The sequence below is a fragment of the Hevea brasiliensis genome, chromosome 10 (assembly GCF_030052815.1).
Source record: "Hevea brasiliensis isolate MT/VB/25A 57/8 chromosome 10, ASM3005281v1, whole genome shotgun sequence".
Taxonomy (NCBI): domain Eukaryota; kingdom Viridiplantae; phylum Streptophyta; class Magnoliopsida; order Malpighiales; family Euphorbiaceae; genus Hevea; species Hevea brasiliensis.
The window spans coordinates 9,738,444-9,762,086 of NC_079502.1; the positions used below are offsets into that span (position 1 = coordinate 9,738,444).

The 23,643-nt window shown below is 29.2% G+C and overlaps 1 protein-coding gene across 1 annotated transcript; it reads right to left on the reverse strand.

Moving 5' to 3' along the window:
* Positions 1-17,436: 17,436 nt before the first annotated feature.
* Positions 17,437-22,049, reverse strand: LOC110652437 (uncharacterized). The gene is made up of 11 exons (XM_021808029.2): positions 22,005-22,049; positions 21,821-21,901; positions 21,601-21,719; positions 21,396-21,497; positions 21,185-21,301; positions 21,033-21,098; positions 20,867-20,933; positions 20,737-20,790; positions 20,562-20,651; positions 20,430-20,486; positions 17,437-17,601 (listed from the first exon to the last, which is right to left on the reverse strand). Exons 1-11 carry the CDS (start codon positions 22,032-22,034, stop codon positions 17,437-17,439), a joined length of 948 nt encoding a protein of 315 aa, XP_021663721.2. The 5' UTR covers positions 22,035-22,049.
* Positions 22,050-23,643: the final 1,594 nt, after the last annotated feature.

A 23,643-nucleotide genomic window follows, 5' to 3' on the forward strand; every position in this document is an offset into this window, starting at 1 on the left:
ATTTTACCATTATAAATATTGAATTTGAATATTTATTATCATTTTTTAATTAAATAATATTTAATTATAAATTAATTTTTTATTTAAATAGTTATCATCTATTTATCTATGTATGATATGTCATATAAGACATTTAAAACATATCAAGCACTCTCTTTTCACAAAATATTTTTATTTTACCTAAATGCTCTTAAATTTTTTTTATTTACACTATTTTTTTATTATTTATTTCAAAATTTGTCAGTTATAATTCTTAAAATTTATTTATTTAAATATATTTAATTAATATTTATTTAATTATTAATGTTTTTATAAATTTCTTATTTAATATTTCTTAAACTTTGAATTTTTTTTATTATAATTATATATTGCATTATATTATCGAATGCAATGATAACTAATATTTTAATTATCTATATTTTATTATTATTAATTTTCAATAGAATTAATTTTAAATTTTAATTAAATATCTATATTTTTATGCGTAAATTATCTCTCAACTATATTTTTATATAGAAGTAGTATTTCAAAGATAAATTGAAATATGATTGTATCGAAAATTTAACTGTAAATAAAAATAATTAAAATTGTAATATTAAAATTATGAAATCTGTTTTTTTTTTAAAATAGTATGTATTTTTAATATTTATTATATTAATAGACAATGACAATATTTTAAAATTTTAATTTTTTATAAAATATATTTATTTTATATTATAAATTTATATAAAGTGACAACATTTTTTGTCAAAGAATTATTTTATAAAATAAATATCAAATTGATAAAAAGGAATTTACACTTAGATGTAGTATTTTTAAAAAATAATATAATAGAATGTTATTTTTATTTAATAATAATGTCATATATTTTATTATTATTAAAATTAAATAATTCAATTTAATAATAATAATTTAAAAGAAAATTTTAATTTTAAATTTATTTTAATAATAATAAATCAACTTATTTAAAATATAATTAAAAAATAAAAATTATAAATTACTTATACGTAACATGTGCTATGCTAGTTGGTTAATAAACTTATCGAGTTCTAAAGAGTAAAAGCTTATACGCTAGAGTTCAATTATTTATATAGAAAATGCTATTTTTAAAAAAATGGGTGGAAAATAATAAAAAAACAATGTTAATTTTTCTATTTTTCCTATGCATTTTTTTGTCCACCCAATACTTATTTTTAATATAGTTTGATTTATTTAATATGTATATAATAATAAAAATGTAATCATTTTCTTTTTTTATTTTTCTTTTTATTAAAACATAAAAAATAAATAAATCACTTTTTTTTCTTTCACTATAAAAAATTTATAAAGAAAATAATAATTTTTTTTTAATAAGATTTTACCTTATTTATAATTCTATTCACTTTTTTTTTTTATTTCTACAAAAACATGTCATTAAATTATAACCTCGACTCATTTAGATATTTTTAAATGTAAGCTCGTCTCTTGATTAGCTTGTTTATTAAACTTACTGATTTTATTTGTATTTAATTTATTTATTAAATTTATGAGTTTGACTTGTATTTTGCTCATATATTAAGCTTGAAAGCACAAGTGACTCTCGACTCATCAAAGTTTAATAATCAAATTATAAAAAAAATAACTTTTAATAATTATTATTTAAATTCATTTAATAATAAAATAGTACATTATAATAATTAATCTAATAATTATAACTATACTATTAATTTAATTATAATGGTAATAAATTATATACTTTTATATAACTTTAAAATTTATGGTGACTATAGAAAAATCTAAATTAAAATTGAATTATATAAAATCCAAACCAAAACATTAAAAAATTAAATTAAAATTATATAAAAAAATTTAATTTTATTTCAATTCCTAAACAACCTCAAATCAGAATTGTACCCACACTGTCACCCCTACATCGTACAATGACAAGTTGCTTAAATAATTGACCTCGTCGCCTCTGCCTATTTTATTCTATACACTTCTACCAAGATCCAAATTTTAATCAACGCAATGTCCCTTTTTTTTTAAATAGAGATGGTACAAGAAATCTACTACAAATCAAATACGGGCACATGTTGTAAATAACTATTAAGCTTCATATTATGCTTAAGTTGGCTGCTATGCTATTTGTGAAAATTATTATGATTTGAGACTGTTTATTTTGTGAAATATAATTTTTATATAAAAATATTTTTTATAAAAAAATATTTTTAAATTTTTTTATGAAAATACTTTCTGTGAGGTATGTGTTTATATTAAATATATATAAGTAGTTTTAGAAAATAAAAATTTATTTTTTTTTTAAATAAATTAATTTTTTAGGCTTAATTTATTTCATAAAAAATAAGTTAAAATATTTTTTATTATTTGTTTATAATGTTAAATTAATAATATATATTAATTTCATATATGTATAAATATGTCCATATTTTAATAAAATTATTAAAGTTTAAGAAATAGAAAATAACTTTCTCTTTTAAAAAATTCAAGTCATTTTCTTTAAAAATAACTTAATTTTTCTTTTAATTAAAAAAATATTTTCTGTTTATCAATTTTTATAAGTGTTACAAACACTAAAAAATATAAAAAATATTTTCTAGAAAAATATTTTTTGTGAAATAAATAGAGCCTTACTCAAAAAATATTTTTCGTTGATCCGTTTTTCAAATATTACTAAATGCTAAAAAATATAGAAAATATTTTTCACAAAATAAATGAAGCCTAAATATTAAAACATTTTTTATATAGAGATTGAAGGAGTATGGGAAACTTAAACTTAGCACTTATCAAATGGGTAATATAAAGATTTTATACAACATATTGGAATGAAAAATTAATATGACATAACAAAAATACACTTCCAGATAATTATAAATTTAATTAATAAATCATTTAATTTTAATTTAATAGTATTTGAGGAATACAAATTTCAATCGAAATGAAAAATGAATCTAAGAATTATATATAATTTTTCAAATTTTTAAATATTACTCACATTTTATACTGACTTGACATTATTTATAGATTTTTAAAATATATGTAAAGTTTTTAAAACTTTTAACAAATATAAAATTTTGATCATTAATTACACAAACATTTCTCAATTAAATAATAATTTACACAAAACCATAAATAAAATTATAAATTATATAAAAAAATATTAACATAATTATTAAATTATATTATTATTAAAAAAATATATAAAAAATATAATTTTAAACATTTTATAAAAATAAGTTACTTTCAAAAGCTGTGCATATTTATCTTCGATTAAAAAAAAAAAGTTAATTTTGCATGGTAGCTTATCTATAATATTTTTGGTAACTCTTGAGTAATTTATATTTATTAAATTTCATTAATATCTGGGGTTGAATTGTAATTAACTTATGCATAATAAAAATGTAAATTAAAATTCGAAATACTTTTTTTGTTAATAGGCCAAGACTAAAAATATTCATATTTTCTATTAAAAAAAATTATATTTATCAATTGGGTCCTCAACCTTCTACATTTATTTTAATTTTATAGCAATTAAAGTATTTGATAGTAAAAATACATAAAATTACTATAACATAGCGCTCTGGTTACAATAAAATTTTATAGTTTATTAATAAAATCCAAATTTTTTATTAAAAATTACTTTTACAAATTAATTTATTAGAGAGCAAATTTCAATCAACTCCATTGCCCTGTTACAAATGAAACTAACATTTCAATTAGGGATAGCAACTGATTAGTTTTTTTATAGGTACTGTAATGTATAATCGAGTTTGAGACAGTTTTAAATTTGGAGAATAATATCCGTTAGAGTTTGGATCGAGTTTGAGCTTTATATATTGAATATTCGTTACTCGAATCTGTTTATATAAATAATTAATTAAATATGAAATATATATTTTTTTATAATAATATTTATAAATTTTATATTTTTTATTTTAAATAAAATAGAATTTAAATATTTATAAAATTTTTAAAATTTTGAAAATATAAATTATAAATAAAAATTATTTTTTATATAGATTATTAATTAAAATATATAAAATTAAGTGAATTTAGATTTTTTTAAATAATAATAATTAAATTTAAATAATTAAAAATAAATTTTAATTAAATTTGAATAGGTAAAAATAAATTTGAGTTTTGAGAATATAATTAATTTTGAGTTGGATAATTTTTGTGGTTTGCCATCCATAAATTCTCAAGTGAAAATCTAAGAAAGGAAAACTGAAATTGAAAAGCCATTTGTGATGTTACCCATTAATTAGTTTGAGCAAACGAGCTAAGCGCTCCCTTTCATGGGAACTACACGATTAAAGACCACAGAGAGTCGAGACTTTTGGTAAAATTGGATATGTAAACTAAACAAAGACCTACATACTCTTGTTCCTAGGAACGAAGATAGACTTCGAGGCGCCATTAGCATTTTTAGAAGCTTTGTTTTTATTTCCCATGGTCGCATTTGGATTTTATTTGGGGGCTTATCAACATGGTTTGCAATTTTTCAATGCTTGTTACTTGTTCGAGAAAATGTCCCAAAGGGTTAGCCAGTGACATGGGAGGTGTTGGCAAAGAAATTTTGGATAGGATTCGTCGCAAGTCCGAGCTTGCGTAGCCTAATCATCCAAGCATGTGGAAGCATAAATCCGGATTAGCTTCCGAGTTCATCCGCTAACCTCCGTATTGTGCCGTGCACCCGAATTCGTTCATTAGTTTCCGGATTCGTATCCGGATCCTCTTTTTTGGGGAGGTGTTAATTCATTTTTCTTTTATCGTCTTTCCAGCAGCCAACTTTCTTATCAATTGTTCTTCCTCTATTCATAATTCCTTTTCGTTGAGTTCTTGTGCTAGAATTTTTTTTTTGAAGTGTAATTTTAATTTCTTACAAGATATTATAACCTTCTATGAAATTTTCTATACAATCTTTTGCACTTAAAGAGAGAAATTATTATCTTAAAGATAATTTACACCTAAACAAATCTTGTATCAATTTCTTCTTTCATCTCATTTTTTTTTCCTTTATTTCTCTTATTTTTATACAATATTTGATTCTTATTTAGTCAAAATTTATTTCTTCTTAATTTAGAGTTTATAAATCTTCGTATTTTTGTTTCAGTCATATTTATAGAGAGAAAAGAGAATAAAGAGACAAAGAGAAGAGTGAGTGTGAGAGAGACATAAACCCAAAAAAAAGACAGACATAGATGAAAGAGAAACCAAGAGTTGGAGTGAAGACAATAGGTGGAGAACAAAAAATTAATTTAAGGGTATTTAGAAAATTTGACATAAAAGGCCAAACGTTTTCGCTAATTAAAAATTATAGTTAAATATTTTAATTTTTAATTATAGATCCCAATCTTTAATATTTAAAACAATTATATTCATATCATAAAATATTAGAATTCATTTTGTTATACATAACAAATATCCATTGATTATAAACTATTAATTTTTATTTGTTTTTTATTAATCACTGTTCCAAGTGGATAATTTTCTCATTAGAAAAAGGATAAATATAGAAACATCAACAATTAATAATTATTGTATTCTCTAAACTTTATTAATAACACATAAACCTAAGGGATTTTAAGCAAACAATCTCCCACTGAACAATAAAATTAGAGTGTGTATCTTGTTTCATGGTGAATTCTCTTCAGTAATATGTCTTAATGAATATCAGAAATTATCTACCTTCTTCGATTTTGATTCTAGAACAAAGTTTCTCTCTCTAACCCTTTGAAATCCTTCTTATATGAGTTTGATGGAAAACTATCTTATCCTTAATTAGGGAGAGACACGCCTATTTCTTTTTTGGTCAATTTTTAAACACACCCCATCCAGTGCCATAATACCAAAATATCCCTCACAAATGATGACCAATAGGATTTAGCATAATTACTATTAAACTCAAAAATATTTATATGGCTATCATGTGAGCCACTAAAAAAATAAACTTACATTCTCCCACTTGGCACACGTGACACCGTAAACTTTATGGTTTAACAATAAATATAATGCACAAGAATATAAGCTAAACTCCTATCTTTATATTGATCAAAACATATATCATCCTCAAGCAGGAATTAATATGAATTATAGCGGTTCTATGTTATTAATTCAACATTGTTCCTCCTATGTATCATATACCAATTCCTTACTTAAAGTAACCTATAATGGGATAACACATGATGGTCCAACACTAATGTCTTTATTGAAAGAAATCCTATCAACATTCTCATAAAGTAATCAATTAAGTACATGTACTAACATAATAAGATAGAATTCATATATATATATTAGAAACAACACATAAAGAGCTCAAAGTGTCAATACATTATGCATATAAAACATTAGAATTAAATGTTAATAGAGTTTACAATGCCCATTCTTTTGATTCATTCAACAAATGCCATTGATGGTAACCCTTTAGTTAATGGATCCATGATCATAGAATTAGTACTAATATGCTCAATTGACACTCTATGTTTTTGAAATTCTTCTTTAAAGATAACGCATTTTAATTCTATGTATTTAGCACCTTTTAAATTCTTGTCATTTTTAGAGAAGAAGACTGTTGCAGATTATCATTATAAATTTTCAATGGCTTGGCTATATTGTCGACAATTCCAAGTCCTGAAATAAAGTTTCGCAGCCATACTCCTTGAATGGTAGCTTCATAACAAGCTACAAATTCAAGTTCCATAGTGGACACAGCAATGACCGACTGCTTCATACTTTTCCAAGAAATTGCTTCTCCAGCCAAAAGGAACAAATAGCCATGTGTGGACTTTCTGGTGTCCATGCATCCAGTAAAATCTAAATCTAAATCTGAATATCTTATCACCTCGAGTTTATCAAATCTCCTATATGTGAGCATGTTATCCTTTGTTCCTTGCAGGTGCCTAAAAAATTTATTGGCAGCTTTCTAATGATCCATTTCTAGATTACTTTGATACCTACCTAACATTCCCATAGCAAAACTGATATCTGGCCGGGTACAAGTTTGAGCATACATTAAGCTCCCAATAGTGGATGCATAAGGAATATGTTCCATTTGCTTGCATTCCAATTCATTCTGTGGACATTGTTTGAGACTAAATTTGCCTTCTTTTAGAATTAGAACTACACTTGCAGAACACTTATCCATGTTAAACCTCTCTAAAACCTTATTTATATGTCCTTTCTGAGACAATCCGAACAGTCCTATGATCTATCATGAATTATTTCAATTCCAATCACATAGGATGCCTCACCTATATCTTTCATTTCAAAGTTTTTAGAGAGGAATTTCTTTGTCTTATGAAATAAGCCAAGAGCATTAGTAGCAAGCAAGATATCGTTAACATACAAAATCAGAAAAATAAACTTGCTTCCACTAACCTTTAGATATATACACCAATCAACAGTGTTTTCCTCAAATCCAAAGGAAGTAATGGTATCATTGAACTTAAGATACCATTGTTTAGAAGCTTGTTTAAGTTCGTATATTAATCTTTTAAGCTTACACACCACATGTTCCTTTCCTTCAATTGAAAAGCCCTCAAGTTGGTCCATATATACCTCTTCTTCTAAATTCCCATTCAGAAAAATGGTTTTGTAACACCCTCATAATAGGCAGTTTCGTACAGTCTACTGTTCCTGTGACCGATGTATGTCCGGACAGTCAAGATGTGTAAAATCATATTTAAGTCACCTAGAAAAGTCATGAACAAAAATAAATAGCCATTACATGACGATGGAATGAAAATAAAGAAAATAAAGCATAGTGGGTTAAATGAGCCGAGGCCACAGTGATGGGTGACTGAATCGGGAAGTGACTGCAAGCTCAGTCGCTAGCCTAATTTCGTGTGGGACCCTACAGCATCTCAGGCCTAAGGATTATTGTGGAGCTAATGGTAATGTGAAAATCACAAAAAAGAATAGAGAAACAGCTCAAATAATTGAGTCAGGGTTCAGGAAGCAACCTAGAGCTATTGGAAAAACTGATCAGACCGATAAGGGGCAATTTGATCAATTCACCCTTAGAGGTGACTCTTGACCTAAATGTCCATTAAAATGTAAGAAATTAAAATTGTGAAAAATAATTAAAAACATGAAGAGTTGTGGAAGGAAAGGAAAAAGAAAAATTAATTAAAGGGAATTATAACATTATGCTTAAGTAAGCATGACATAATAAAAGTTATAATTTAAATTTTAGAATTTATGGGATAAATGTTACATAAAGGGACCAATTAAAACTTAAAAAGAAAAAAAAATCAATTCTCATCTTCTTCCTCAAGTGAGCCGCTCCACTTCCTCTCTCTCATCCTCTCTCCATTTTCTTCTATGGTTACTTATTTTAAGCTCATTAAACCTTGAATTTTCCCACAAATTTTCATGATCAACCCTTAAAAGACCTCTAAATCACCTATGAATAGAAGATTGGGCATAAGAAATTGGGAGAAATTTGAAGGAAATTGAAGATTAGGAAAGCTTCACAAGAGGTAAGCTTCCTCTCAAGCTTAACTAACTATGTATGTATGGAATTAGTTTAATTGTGAGGAATTAAATTGGGAAAAGATGAAAATCATGATTGAATGGAAAGATAGAATTTCGACCAGCTTAGAGATGTTAGAGTTTTGATGTATTTTGATTGAATTAAATATGCCTTCTAGCTTGATTAAAGGTGCTTACATGATATATATGTTGAGGTTGCATTGAATTGCTTGAAATTGAGAAGTTGAGAATCAGGGTTTGGGTGTAAAATTAGGGTTTTGAGGACTTTGACCAATGGATAGTTGTGATGCTTAAATTTGGTCAATTAGGGTGTTTATAAATGCAATTTGATGAATAGGATTGAAATGAGTGTGAATGTGAATTGATTGAATTCTGGACAGCTTGACCCTTGTCCATTTGAGAGGCTATAAATTAAATTTTGTTACTCCAATTGGTGTGAGGTTAATTGAAGATAAAAATAGAGTCATAATGCAACAATTTTCATTTAGAAACCTTGCCCTAAAACTGATCTCAAGTTAATCTAAAATTAGGTTAAATTCAGATTTGGTACCCTGTTTCTGGACAAAACTGATCAAATGAACAGTACATGTTCAAATGGTCATAACTTGGTGTAGAGAGGTCCAAATGACCTAATTTTTAAACCAATGGAAAGCTTAGACATAGTAGAACAACTTTAATGAAGAATACAAACCTAAATTCTAACCATAACCTAATCAAATTGCCAACCAAAATTGGCTTACCAAAATTGCCAGAACTAAGAATTTGCCCAGAATTCTGGACATTGACCAATCCGGCCAGCCTTAATAAAAATGGCATAACTTGAGCTACAAAACTCCAAATTGAGTTATTCAAAAAGGGAATTAAACTAGACACATTAAGGAACAACTTTGATAAAGGAAGTTTAGCTAAATTTCTACTGTAGATTGGTCCAATGAAACAGTGAACATTGATGACCAAATCTGAATTTTTGGAAATTCTCATAGGAAGCCTTAATTTCAATTGGTAATCAATGCCAACAAAATTGTTAACCAAAATGTGGTATGACCATGTGGTTGGAATTGGTATACCTATTATGTATGAAAAATTCAACATTTTACCTAATTAGTCAAATAAATAGTAATCACTATAGCCATAAATACAAAGAACCCAATCTTAGGAGATTTTATGAGTAAAATTAAATATGCAAAGTTTAATTATGGGATTAATTATTAGAAATGGTTTGGATGGATATTGAAACACTTTAAAATTATGTGTTTCAGTTGGAAAGGAGTCTTCTAAGGAAGGAAGAAAATTGGATTAAATCAAGTTAACAAAAGAGGTTTGTGCACAACTAGTCTTTAATTTATAAATATTTCACATATTTTGAATGATTAAATGATTTTATTTCTTCATGATTTATGTTTATCAAGTTATGATTTTATTTCAACAATTATTGAAAATTGTTGTCGGTTGAATGAATTTGGTTTTGGGAAATTGTGATTGAAATGTGGTTTGCATGGAAAATGAAAAATTATACTTTGAATTGTGATTGGCATGGAAATGAACTTATATTGTGATTTTATGCTCACAAAAAGGGGAAATAAATTTATGATGTTATTTTATATCTTATTATTAATGCTCGACATGGTTATTACCCGTCTCTCATTTGTTGAGGAGACACTGGATTTAGCTTTGTTTTGAATACTATGGTACATGCACATTGATGATGTGATCTTCCTCATATAAGAGGTTACATCTAAATTGAAGATAGCCCTTTTGGAATTTAATTTGTTATGGTATAATAGATGGAATGTGTACGATTTGATCTCCCCTACCATAGGGAGTGAGAATACTTTGAAGATGGCTCTTACGGATTAGTCTTGCATTAGGTTAGTGAGAATAAGAATGAATTTGAAAGTGAGCAATTTTGATTCTAAAATGACATCTTATGCACAAATGATTTAAAAGAGATTATTTATTTTAGTTGGCTTATATTTTTATGCTTTTCCCTATTTTGTGAAATTTAATATCTATTTCCATAATTGATGGGAATATTTCAAATGTCCATTTATGATTTGGTAAATTTTAATTATTGATTACTGTCATTCAAATAAAGGATTTGCATTAATGAATATTTTCGATTTCTTTGTTATGATTTTGTCAAAGTATAGTGTATTATATTTTAAATTATTAGTTGTACATCACTGAGTTCACCACTCAGCGATAGCTTTGTATGCTGTCGTAGGTGAAAGGAAGGATAGAGCAGCTGAAAAAGATCACTTGAAGCTGTGATTTGAAGACGGGCTGGGATTATTTTGGGTATATTGTAGGTATACTTTTATACCTTAGATTTTGATGTAACTATGTAACTGTTTGTATGTAAGTATGTTCAAGCAGTTGTACTGAAACTTTTGTAATATTATTTTTGGGATGTAATCAAATATAGATTATTGTAATATTATTTTGAGATTTTATTTACTTGTATAATTTTTGTAATATTAATTTTATTATCCTAATGAATGTATAATTTAAATTTCTTTCTGAGACTGGTAAATAATGAATTAAATTCTTTATGGTGGGTTTTGTTGAAAATGGAATGAGAAATGAATTGTGAATTGGTTGGAATGATTTGTGAATTGTTGAGCAAATTTCTTTTTCAGGTAAATTGAAGAACTATTTTTACCTAGTTTTAGCCGTAAACACGCGGATTTTTCGCAAAATTTCAAAAATGCCTAATTATTACTAAATAAGTTTTATGGCACATACTTGCATTGAAAACACTTAAGTTTAAATTTTTATCACCACGCTAAATTTTAAAAATACATTTGTTTTATCAAAATCCCTTGTAGTATATTTAATAGATTATCGGTAGGCGAAGTTCAGTAATTTATTAGGTATACTATGAGATCATGTCATGCCTTACAGAGGGGTAGAGTGTGACAGGTTTTCACATCCATTTGGTGTAACTTAAGGTCATAATGAACCATTATAGCCATAATGATTCTAAAAGAGTCCTACTTAGAAACAGGTGGAAAGGTCTCTTTGTAGTCTATACCATCCTTTTCAGTAAAACCTTTGGCAACAAGTCTAGCCTTGTATCTTTTGATATTGTCATTTGAGTCATGCTTAGTCTTTAAAGACCCATTTGCACCCAACTCTTTCACATCCTTCTAGCAATTCTACAAGATCCCAGACTTCATTATGATCCATAGATTTTATCTCATCCTTCACAACTTTCTATAGCTTGTGAAAATGAAACTGGATCACGATCTATTCCCAAATCAAATTTTGATTCCTGTAGATAAACCACATAATCATCAAAAATAGCAGACCTTCTTTGTCTTTGAAACCTTCTTAATGTTACTTCTTATGGTTCATCCACTGTAGGTTCATTCATGATAACCTCATCATGAGGAGTAAGGTCATTTACTTATTCTTGTATGTTGTCAAATTGTTCGACAACTGGAGGAGGAACAACAACATGAGTAGAAGATGTGTGTACAGGAATCTATACACTCACTTCTTGAATTTCCACATTACGTGGTTTGACACTTCCACTAATGTCACCATTCTCAATGAACCTAGCATTCCCAGTCTCAACTATTCTAGTGTTATTACTAGGACAGTAAAATATGTATCCTTTAGACTTTTCTGGATAACCAATGAAAAAACCACTAAATATTCTTGAGTCTATTTTCTTTTCATGTGTATTTTATGTTCTTACTTCCTCTTGGCTACCCAAAACATGTAAGCACCTTAAACTAGATTTCTTATCTGTTCACAATTCAAAAGGTGTCTTTGGAACTGCCTTACTATTTAACAAATACATGGTGATTTTCAAGGCATACATCCACAAAGATAAGGGTAAAGAAGAATAACTCATCATACTTCTAACCATTTCCATCAAGGTACGGTTAAGTCTTTCTACAACACCATTCTGTTATGGTGTACCCCGCATTGTATATTGAGCACAAATGCCACTCTTCTCTAGGAATTTAGCAAATGGACCAGGACATTATCTCATTTTGTTATGATTTTCAAGGCATATGGTTAAGTCTTTCATTATGCTTTTAATATAGATTATATATTCTTACTTTCGCCGGGCAATCCCAAAAATGCAGGTGTCTTAAACTAGGTTGCCCACCTATCCATAATTTAAAAGGTATCTTTGGAATTGCCTTACTAGGAACCCTATTTAATAAGTAAGTAGTGATTTTCAAGGCATACATCCACAAAGATAAGGGTAAAGAAGAATAACTCATCATACTTCTAACCATTTCCATAAAGGTACAGTTAAGTCTTTCCGCAACACTGTTTTGTTGCGGTGTACCCAGCATTGTATATTGAGCACAAATGCCATGCTTCTCTAGGAATTTAGTAAATGGACTAGGATCCATAATATTCACCACCTCTATCAGACGTGATAATTTTCACCTTTTTGTCCTATTGCCTTTCAACCTCATTGGTAAAAACTTCTAAAGCATTTACTGATTGAGATTTTTCATGCAACAAATAGACATAACCATAACATGAAAAATCATCTACAAAGGTAATAAAATACCTTTCTCCACCAAAAGATGAAGCGTCAAAAAGCCCATATACATCAGTGTGTACAATCTCTAAGAGCTGAGTGCTTCTTGTGGCTGATTTCTTAATTGTGTGTTTTGTTTGTTTTCCTTTGAATACAATTCACACAAATACCAAGATCAGTAAAATACAATTCTTGTAGAATTTCATTATTTACTAATCTTTGGATTCTATCCTTGGATATGTGACCCAAGCATTTATGCCACAAATAAGCTAAACTTTCATTCACTAAACTACGTTTCAAACTAATATTGTGATGCAACGTTAACAAGGTCTCAATAAATAAGGAGTCAAGCTTCAACTTATAAAGACCATCACAAAGAACACTAGAACCAATAAAACAATTATGTTTGAATAAACTAAAACATCCATTGCCAAAATGAAAAGTTTATCCAACAACATTAAGTCTAGACAAAGAAATCAAGTTTCGAGAAACGGTAGAATTTCAAACAAATCTAAGTGATGTCCAGCGTCTAAAATCAAATGATAGGTTCCAATAGCTTTCACTAGAGCTTTGTCCCAGTTTTTCATACAGACAAATCTTTCATTTGGTTGGCTTATGGTTCGGGTTAAAAGGAATCCCTACATCGTGTTTGAAACATAAGTGGTGTAACCGAAGTCAATCCACCAAGTATTATAAGGAACTTCTGTTTAATTTTATTCAAAACATACTAAAACACTAGGCTTCCTTTTCTTTTCGAACCATGCCTTACATTTTAAGCAATCCTTTTGATAGTGTCCAATCTTATTGCAAAAATGACGCCTATCTTTGTTAGGTTCCTTCTTATGGATTTGAGTAGATGACTCATTTTATCACTCTTTTTCCATGGTTTGTTTTTTGCTCTTGACTATCCTATGAGAATTACTAAATGAGTTCCTTGTTTCTTAAGCCCTGCCTCTTCTTGAATGAGCATGCTTTTCAATTTAATCACATTCCATTTTTCTTTTATAGTATTGTAATTGATTCGGAATGGACCATACTCAATTGTAATTGATTTGGAATGGACCATACTCAAGAGGCAAGGAGTTTATGATAAACTGCACAAGAAAGCTAATGAAGCTTGAAACTGTTGCTTCACTAATATGGTCCCACTTTCCTCATCTCAGCTATAAGAGACCTGAAAGTAAAGAAAAAGGGTCAGAGGGCCACTAGGAAGGTCCTTGATAAGGACCTTTCGATGCTCAAGTTAGAGAGAATACTAGTATAATAGAGATATAGTAGAGAGGAAAGAGAGAAGAGATCTGAGAGAAAAGAACCCCTTTTCATCTTTACCTGGCCTTATTTATAAAGAAAAGTGATAGGAGCATATTCCTTGGCATATTCTAGGAAATATTCCTTAGGGGTATATTCCTAAATAAAAAGGGATATATATTATGTGTGATTATTTTATAGTGTACCAGAAGCTATAATCCATTGTTATTCCCATATTTTGTTATCTTGCTACTGTATTAGACATTTTAGTAACGTGATCATGCATGGTACAAGAACCATCGAACTTCAAGGCGGTTAACATACCCATTAGTGTCCTAGCAAATGATTTATTAGCAGACTCAGATTAAGAGTGCTTCTCAACTGACTTTATAAATTCCTTAACACTATTAGTGTAACACTCTAAATTTTTAAATAATAATTATTTTATGTATAAATTATAATATAATATTTTATTAAATATTATGAAAATTAAATTGAAATTTTTTGAATTTTAAAATCAGGTTTATTGTCTTGAGATAATAAATTTTATCAATTTTAAAAAATTAATTTAAATATCAAGTGGCAAGTTTAAAAATTTATTTAGACTCTATAAATTTTTTTTGAATTTTTTATAATTTTTTCAAAATTTTTTGGCCTCGTTTTGGGTCTCAGGGCAGAGTAAAAAATCAAATTTCGGGTATCTTGAATCAAATCGAATCGGATCGAATCGGACCAATCAAATCATATTGGTCTTCTTTTTCCCTTTTCTCCTCCCTTCCGCGCATCTCACTTTCCCTCCCTCTCTCTTCTTTTTTCTCTCTCCTCTACCCTCCCCACAATCGGTCGGCCATTCCCCTCCCTCCCCCACACGCCGATGCATCTCCAGCTGCCCTCCTCACCGCTGGTTGCCCTCCAAATCACCAGAAAAATGCACCCAAACTCCTCCCTTCGTGGGCGCACCTCTTCGTCTTCCTGGCCTGATTCCGGCCAATCTGGCCACCAATCAGACCGAGTTCAGTTTCAAACGTGTTCTACTCTTCAAGAGCTTTCCATAGACACCTAGAACACAAATTTTTATTGAGCGATTTGTTCGTATGCCCAGAAAGTTTTAGCCTATTTTGGCTTTAGGGCTAGATTTCTCCCAAACAGGGAACCCCACGAGAATTCCGAGACCACCAGCACGCTCCATTCTGTGAGAGCTTCGCAACGATATAAATTTCAAAATTTTCTGATACTAAAATTATGGTGGGTCCCATAGACTTTGCAGTATTTTTTTGAGCCTTTATTGAGCTTATTTAATTAAATAAAAATTATATTTTAACTCTTGGTATTGTGGGCTTTGTCTAGATGTTCTCGTTTCATGGAAATTCCACCAGCGGTCAGTATTGCATTTTCAAGCTTGACAGATGAACTGCCGGACTCACTTTGAAAGTGGGTCAATATTATAGTTCATCCCACCATTTTCAGATGTCACGGATTGGCGTAGGTAAACTCGAACTCCAAGTTTATTTATTTACCTAATGCCGAGTTTAAAATAAAAATTCATAAAATATTCGTGGGTAGCTAAAAAATTATAATTCCTTTTGCAATAGCTTAATAGCATTGTTAAGGACTGCGGGGCATGTTTATAAAAATTTTAAAGTTAGTTTAGCTAGTTTTTACAAAATGTTAATTTTAAACTTTATAACTGAATTGTGTGATTACTTGAGATTTGTAGGGTTTGGCAAGCCTAGAAGGGGTTGTGTGATGTTGTTGAGATGTGGCCTTGAGGCTTTTGATTATAGAAGTGTTATTTGAGTTACTTTATAAGTTGGGTAAGTCATAGGTACAGGAGAAACTCTGCCAGATTTTTAGCATAAATTAGGGTGTCTTTTGACTCTTTAAATTCTGATTTTGTGTTAATACTAATAAATTCATAATATAATTATTCAGGTGATCAGGGTTAGCCTTCTTTCTCTGCCCAACCGCCACAATAATTACTGATTGATCAATGAGTAGATATTGATTTTATTTATAATTTCAATATTATTATATATTCAAGGCATGCCCATGCATTCACTTATAAATATATGTATATAGTTAATCATTAGGCACGCCTTATATTGCATATTTATATGATGATATTATTATGGATGTTCTCTTAAGGTGATTTGGAGCTGTATGCGTGTATCGACATGCGTGTGGTGTGTATATGGATATGGGTAGGACTAGTAGACACAGCTGGAGCTTAACTCGCTGGGACTGATCCTTTTTGTGGATAAGTTGGGGTGAGGCATAGCTTGAGTTAATCTCGTTGGCCCCTGTATTTGGATTATTAAGTGAAAATCTGGCTCGAGTTGATCTCACTGGCAGATGTTAGAATTAAGAGAGCTATATAGAGGATCAACTCTCATATGTATATATGATTGATGTGACACATGGGTGTGTGAGTGCTCCAGATTATCTTTTGTGCGAATATTATTTGATTTGTTTGAAAATATATGTGTATGTTGCATTTCATACTTAGAGATGCATTTGCCTTAGATAGTTATAGAAATTATATTGAAAATCAATATCTTAATCTATGAGTCGAACGTTCACTCCTGTTCAACTATTTTTCACAGGTGATAGGAGGACTCTTTAAGATTAACCTACTTTTTTTCTCGCAGGTTTACCAGCATAAGTTTTATTGTGATTTTACTTTCTTATTTTCTAACCCAAAACTCCATATGTGCTAGTAGTGTTCTAATTTTGATTTGGGACTGTAATAATTTATTTCTTTGAAGTTGTAAACATATTATATGGTTATGTTGGTATGTATGGAATGAGTATTTGCTTGGACTAAGGAGGTGAGCTCTCATTGGATTATATATGTTTGTTTGAAGATTGTAAGGGTGAGCTAAGCTCCCCAGATATTGATATATTGTGATTATAGATCGGGTGAGCTAAAAACTCTTCGTTGGATAGTCCAATTTATGGCTAAACTCTGTCCTTTTGTTTTCTTGAAATTTGACTACAGTGATAGGCCTTATGATTGGGCTAGGAATAGTTATACTTACTACGGGCTTTGAGAGCCTTATGCTGGCCTAAGTCCTAGGGTTGATCCGATCCAAAATTCAGGTTGTGATAATTAGTTGGAGGAATTGTTGCCTTACGTTACTTGCCATTGTGATCTGCATGAACATTAAACTCAGTCTATTCGATCTTGCCTAAACTTTATAGAAAGATCTCTGTTCATTGCTGCTAGAATTAGTGAGAGCAGTGGGCTTATCTTCCAACAATGCCAAATCAAGATCTAGAGCACCCAAGTGAAACTGAATTTGTTCACTCCATTCAGGGTAATTAAGCCCATTAAACTTAACAACAGAAGAGGCCTGCGAATGAAGAGTAATAACTAACATTGCAAGGTATGTAAAAACTCACATATTAATTCTTCAACTATAAAATTTCAAAAATATAACTCAAATCCAAATACTACTAATTAAGACATTAAGTTTGTATAGAAGTTCTCCTTTGAGTGAAACATCAATACATAACAATAAAATATAATTGATGCTTAAAAAATTTCACATAATTGGCAATTATACATACTAAAAATTGCACACACTTGTTATCTTTAGATACACTAAACATGTCTAACCAAAACACAACAATCAACCACTATCATATTCATGATTATGAAATGACTAATCTACATTTGGGCGATCCTCAAATATTTCATAATCAATGAACTTGAATTACTCATGATATATCAAATAGTCACATCATTTTGTCATCTCATTAATAGCATCACATACTCATGAGTAATCAATTTTATTTTTATTTAAATATCAATAAAACCTTTTAAATTTGACCACTTTTATGACTAACAAATTTTACATAAATTGATATCAAATTTTCATGGGTGATAAGTGCTTGCAACAATAATAAGCAAACATCAATTTATTAGGTATAGTTTGCCTCCATTATTTATTTATTTATTTATTTTAGACTTAATCTAAAAAACATGCTATAATACAATAACTAAAATAAATGAAGAAATAAATTAATTGTTAACGATCAAAGTTCTTCTGCCACTATTCACAGCAAATTATTGTAACATCATACACCAGTAGTGGCCACCATCAAAACATAAACAATTGAAAGCAATTTAACTTTATAAGCAATTTCATAATTCTGCTACCAAACAACATAGCATCAAATTTTTTTTTTTTAAGGGAAGATTGATGTTCTTAATCTTGCTCTAATACCACATGTTAGAAAAACGATAAAAACAAGAACATCAACAATTAATAATTATTGTATTCTCTAAACTTTATTAAGAACATAAACCCTAAGAATTTTTTAACAAATAATCTCCCACTGAACAATAAAATTAGAGCATATACCATGTTCTATGTGAATTCTCTTCAATAATTTGCCTTAATCAAGATCAGAAATTATCTACATTTTGATTATAGAATAAAGTTTCTCTCTCTACCCCCTTGAAATCCTTCTGACATAGGTTTGATGAAAAACGGTCTTATCCTTAATTAGAGAGAGAGAGAGAGGACCGTTCTTTTCTTGGTCAATTTTTAAACACACCCCCATCAAGTGCCATAATACCAAAATACTCCTCACTAATTATGACCAATAGGATTTTGCGTTATTATTATTAAACTCAAAAATATTTATATAGTTGTCACAAGAGCCACTAAAAAAAAAAAAAAACTTACATGTTAAACTCTCACAAATTAGCTTTGAGATTTTAGCAAATATTAAATATTGAGATATGTAGTCTAAAATTAAAACTGTGTAAAATTACCAATTAACGAAAATTTTTAACATTTTTTTAACCAAAAAATCTTTTTATTTTTATTTTTTTTGCAAATTAATATCATATCAGCAAGTTGACCTATAAACTAGCTAATGTAGGTTCAAGAAGGTTCAAAGTCTTCCCCATTATATTAGATTTTACTAGTATATTTGACATTACTGTCAAATTTACCATTAAAAAATATTCAATATATTAAATAAAAAGTATTAAAAATAATTTTTAAATTATATTGAATATATTTTAATTATAAAATTTAAAAGAATTAAATTATTTTTTATAACATTTCGAATAATATTTTTTTAAACTAATATTTTAACCTCCTAACAACAATTTCAACAAGGATCAACCGCTTTGCGGGAACACTATCTTCCTCATTAGTGATAACAATGGGTCTAGTGTTTATGCATATCAAATTCAAACAAATATTAATAAAATGAGTTTGGGTAATGTATAATCAGATTTGGAACGGATTCATATTTGAAAAATGATAATTATGAAGGATTCTTATCGAGTTTGATTTTGTATTTTAGGTGTTCGCTATGTAAATCTGTTTATATCAATAATTAATTAAATATAAAATATATATTTTTAAATAACATTTATAAACTTTTATGTATTATATTTTGAATAAATAAAATATAAATATTTTATAAAAATATTAAAATTTTATATTATAAATTATTTATTAAAAAAATATTTATATATAAATTATTAATTAAAATATATAAAATTAAATACATTTGGTATTTTTCAAATGATAACTATCATTTTGAGATAGGTTCTAGTAATTGATGGGTATCCAATTTGGATACAATGATTTTCATGGATATACTCCTTGTCATCCTTGGCCTCATCGCCTGCTTCCAGGCTTTCTGGTCGCGAAGGATATGAAAGCTCTCAGTTCAACGCATCGTTGCTATGGCACTCTTCACAATACCAAGTTTCGTACATGGAAGCTAGATTTGAGTTGCAATCGAAAGTTTGGGTGAATCCTAAATTCAGGAAATTTAACTAATTCAATTCAACCAGCAGCTTAAAATAATTGTGAAATGAATTAAATTTTACATTTACATTGTTTAAAAGAATGAATAGTATAAATTGATATTAGCAACTTGGATTATCGTTCAATGTGCAAGCAAGCATATATATGTTTCTCAACACAGTTGTGGTGTCTTCTGTTGTTCTTTCAAAAGCAATCTTGGGATGCAAGAACTGAATTTCCACAAAAACAACTAGCTTCGATATGGGTCAGTCCAATAATGATCATTGCTAGCAGCTTTTCTCCATCTATTTTTGAATATCTCTAGCTCAACATATGACCAATTTTTGACCTGCAAAACGGGGAGCCCAAAGCATTGGAATTTATACAAGAAAAGAGTCAGTCACCTGAAAGCTTACACTCACCATTTGTCTATCATGAGGTTGCTTCGACAATGGCTGTGCCTGAAAATTAAAATCTCATTAAGATGGTCTCACATTTCCACTATTAAAAGGTGAAGAGGGAAAAAAATTGAATACCTTGTTCTCTGCAGAACCTCCAAGTGTAGGAAGACCATAATGAATTATGTACTCAGAATCAACAATCCCTATGTTTTTTGTCCGATCACCCTGTCAAAGAATACTCCACTTGAAGGAATTTGTTCATATCCAAACAGAATTAATAAAGAGATTAAAAGGAAAGGAATTAAATTGCCTGTGCACAGTAACCAAGCTGAAAATCCACGCCCCATCCATGAACCAAGTCATTCTGACAAAGGTTGAAATACAAGAAAATAAGACATGGGTACTGCCTTCTCTATGTTTTGGTGAAGATTGTGTCATACCTGAATCATGTACCAAGCACAGCGCCAGGATGCTTTTGAGAAAACAGGAGCCATCATTTCTACAAACCTGTAACACAATTTAATTTGAGATGTATATATATATTGATAATCTGTAATGTATTTTCACAGGGAATTAGCTAGTAAGTCATGTACGACTGTTTTCTACCCAGAGCACGGAGGACCTGTGACATTTTTATCGCACCTTGACCTGCCAATCCTCCTGTTTACCCTCCTGTTAACGTAAAAATCAGGACCCCCTCAAATCAGAGAATATGGTTTCAAAAACAAGTTTTTATTCTCTTTCAGCTGATAGAGAACCTGTGAACTCTTGATCCCTTGTGTCTCTTTGTCAGTTGATGATGCACCTCTGACCTGTTAGGATCAAGTGCTGGTTGTGATATCTCAAACCTTTCTTCTTTAATAATCTTAAGGTATCTGCATTTTGTTTTACAACAAGATCAAAATTTTCATCTTGCCCTTCAACAACAGTACATATTTCTTTTATATTGAAATAAAGCTCATTGGGTACCTTCCAGGATCGAAGTTGTCAACTCCAATATCTTCATCCCACAAGAAGATAAAAGAATACTCTGAAACAATATCTGGGTGTAAAAAACGCTTTGCAAACCACCTAAGTCATGAAGATAAAGATATGTATCATTCAGTATTTAACAAGAACTGATGAAGAGTAAAATCAGTTGTGAATTCGTAGCTAAGATCACTACTACTATTACCACTTGGTTTGATTGGTAGCGGCTAGGTGTATGGCGTGGCGGCTCCATTCTAAATCTTTCCATTCATCCACAATTCCATCGTAATGGAAAAGCATTACAACGAAGTCACTTGAAGGAAACTGTGGTGTGAAGGTGAAAATGAATATATTAGCATATTCAGGGCACCAACCTAAGAAACAGAATATAAAGCAGAAGGCTGTGAAATTTTTTGAATTTTCACCTTCTTGACAATTTTGTTAACGTTCTCTTTTTGTTTTATTCCCACAGCCATGGCCAGTAAGTTAGTTGGTTTCTTTGGGTCCTGAACCAAAGCAGCAGTGAACATATAAATATTCAAATCAGAGGATGCCATATTTGTGTGCAACCAATGATCTCCAGTGCAGAAAGCATATAATTTTGCTTACCTTATGCTGATGGCCCCATAATGGTCGCATTTCCAGGTCAGATGTTGCAGAAACGATGCCTCTAGGGAGTGTCTCACTGCCATGAGGCCTGTTTTGAGTCTAAATAGATACACATTGCACAGAAATTACAGGTTATTGGAGCTAATTAATTTGATTTGCATAGTACACAAGAAAATCAATTTTGCATGTATATCAAATCATCAAACCTCTCGAGTTTTCCATGCGTGATCCCTCACAGGCACAGCATCAATTGATGCGAATGAGAACTTCTGCACACAGAAGAATCAAATTATAAGTTCAATTTTCTTGCCCTCATTAATATGCACTCCCCCAATTTTCTTGCATCAAAAACTTAACCTGTCTTTCTACTGTGGTCAAGTTTTATTATAGCCATTTATCATGGTGAATTTCATGCCCTTTAGACATACAACGGTTGCATATAATAATTTCTCGGGACTTGGCGATTCCCAAGAAAATAAATATATCTTAGGAATAGAATTTTAGTGAACAATCAAAGCCATTAGGCTCTAACTGGAGTATGAACCAAAGCTATTAGAAGTTAAATTATATATAAATAAATGGTGTGTCTAATAAAAATGTGTAAGTACCTCTTTGTAATATCCTGTGATCACAAATGCAGTCCCAATGAACAAAGCAGCAGAAAGCAAACATATTGTGACAAGGAAACGGCGAAGATACAATTTCTGCTTTTCAGATATCTGAGAAGGCAAGATGAAACAAAAGTAAATATGTAAGTTCAATTCTAGATTATCTCTAGCAATAGTTGAGCTTGTACGTTAGTAGCATGATCATCACAGAGGAGGAGGGAGATGGAGAAAGGCTCATAATTCTTAACAATTCTTGTTAAATTAAATAACCCATGAAAGAAAAAGAAAGAGAGAGAGAGATCTTACAGGAGTTGGCATGTTTATGTTTATGTTTCCGCATCAATGGCAGCAATTCGATAGTAAAACAAGGCTATATTATTATTATTAGTATTAGTATTAGTATTATTATTAGAGATGATAAAATAGCAGAAAAATTAAGCAGTGCAATTCCAATTGTTTTCCAAATAACTTAGGTCTGTTCTGTGAAACTTCTAATAGGAAACTGAAAGTGGAGTTCTTTTTTAGTTGTAAGCAAACTCTGCAATTCCTAATAAACTATTGACTCTATTGTGCGCAGAATTAAGATAAAAGCATGGATCAACCAGAATAATTTTACAAATTACTTGTTTCTTTTTTCACACTTATTATTAGCATCTGAATTCCAATTACTAAGCAACATCATCAAGTCAATCCTCGGTGACAAGTTTCTAATGAAGGAATTTTGTAGAATTTTTTTTATACTGTACACTTTAAATGATACATTTCTTTTAAATGATATATTTCTAATATGTAAGCTAAAATTAATTTATAAAGGATTATATTTATTAAGGTAATATTAATTTGATATATTAATATTTAATTTAACAATAATATATTAATATTAATTTATAGAAGGTTATTAGTTTCATAACATTAATTTATTATTTATTGAATAATACAAATTTAATATGCTAATATTAAAAAATTATTCTATTAATATTAATGTATAAAAAATTATTAATGACATAATATAAATTTAATATTTATTAAAT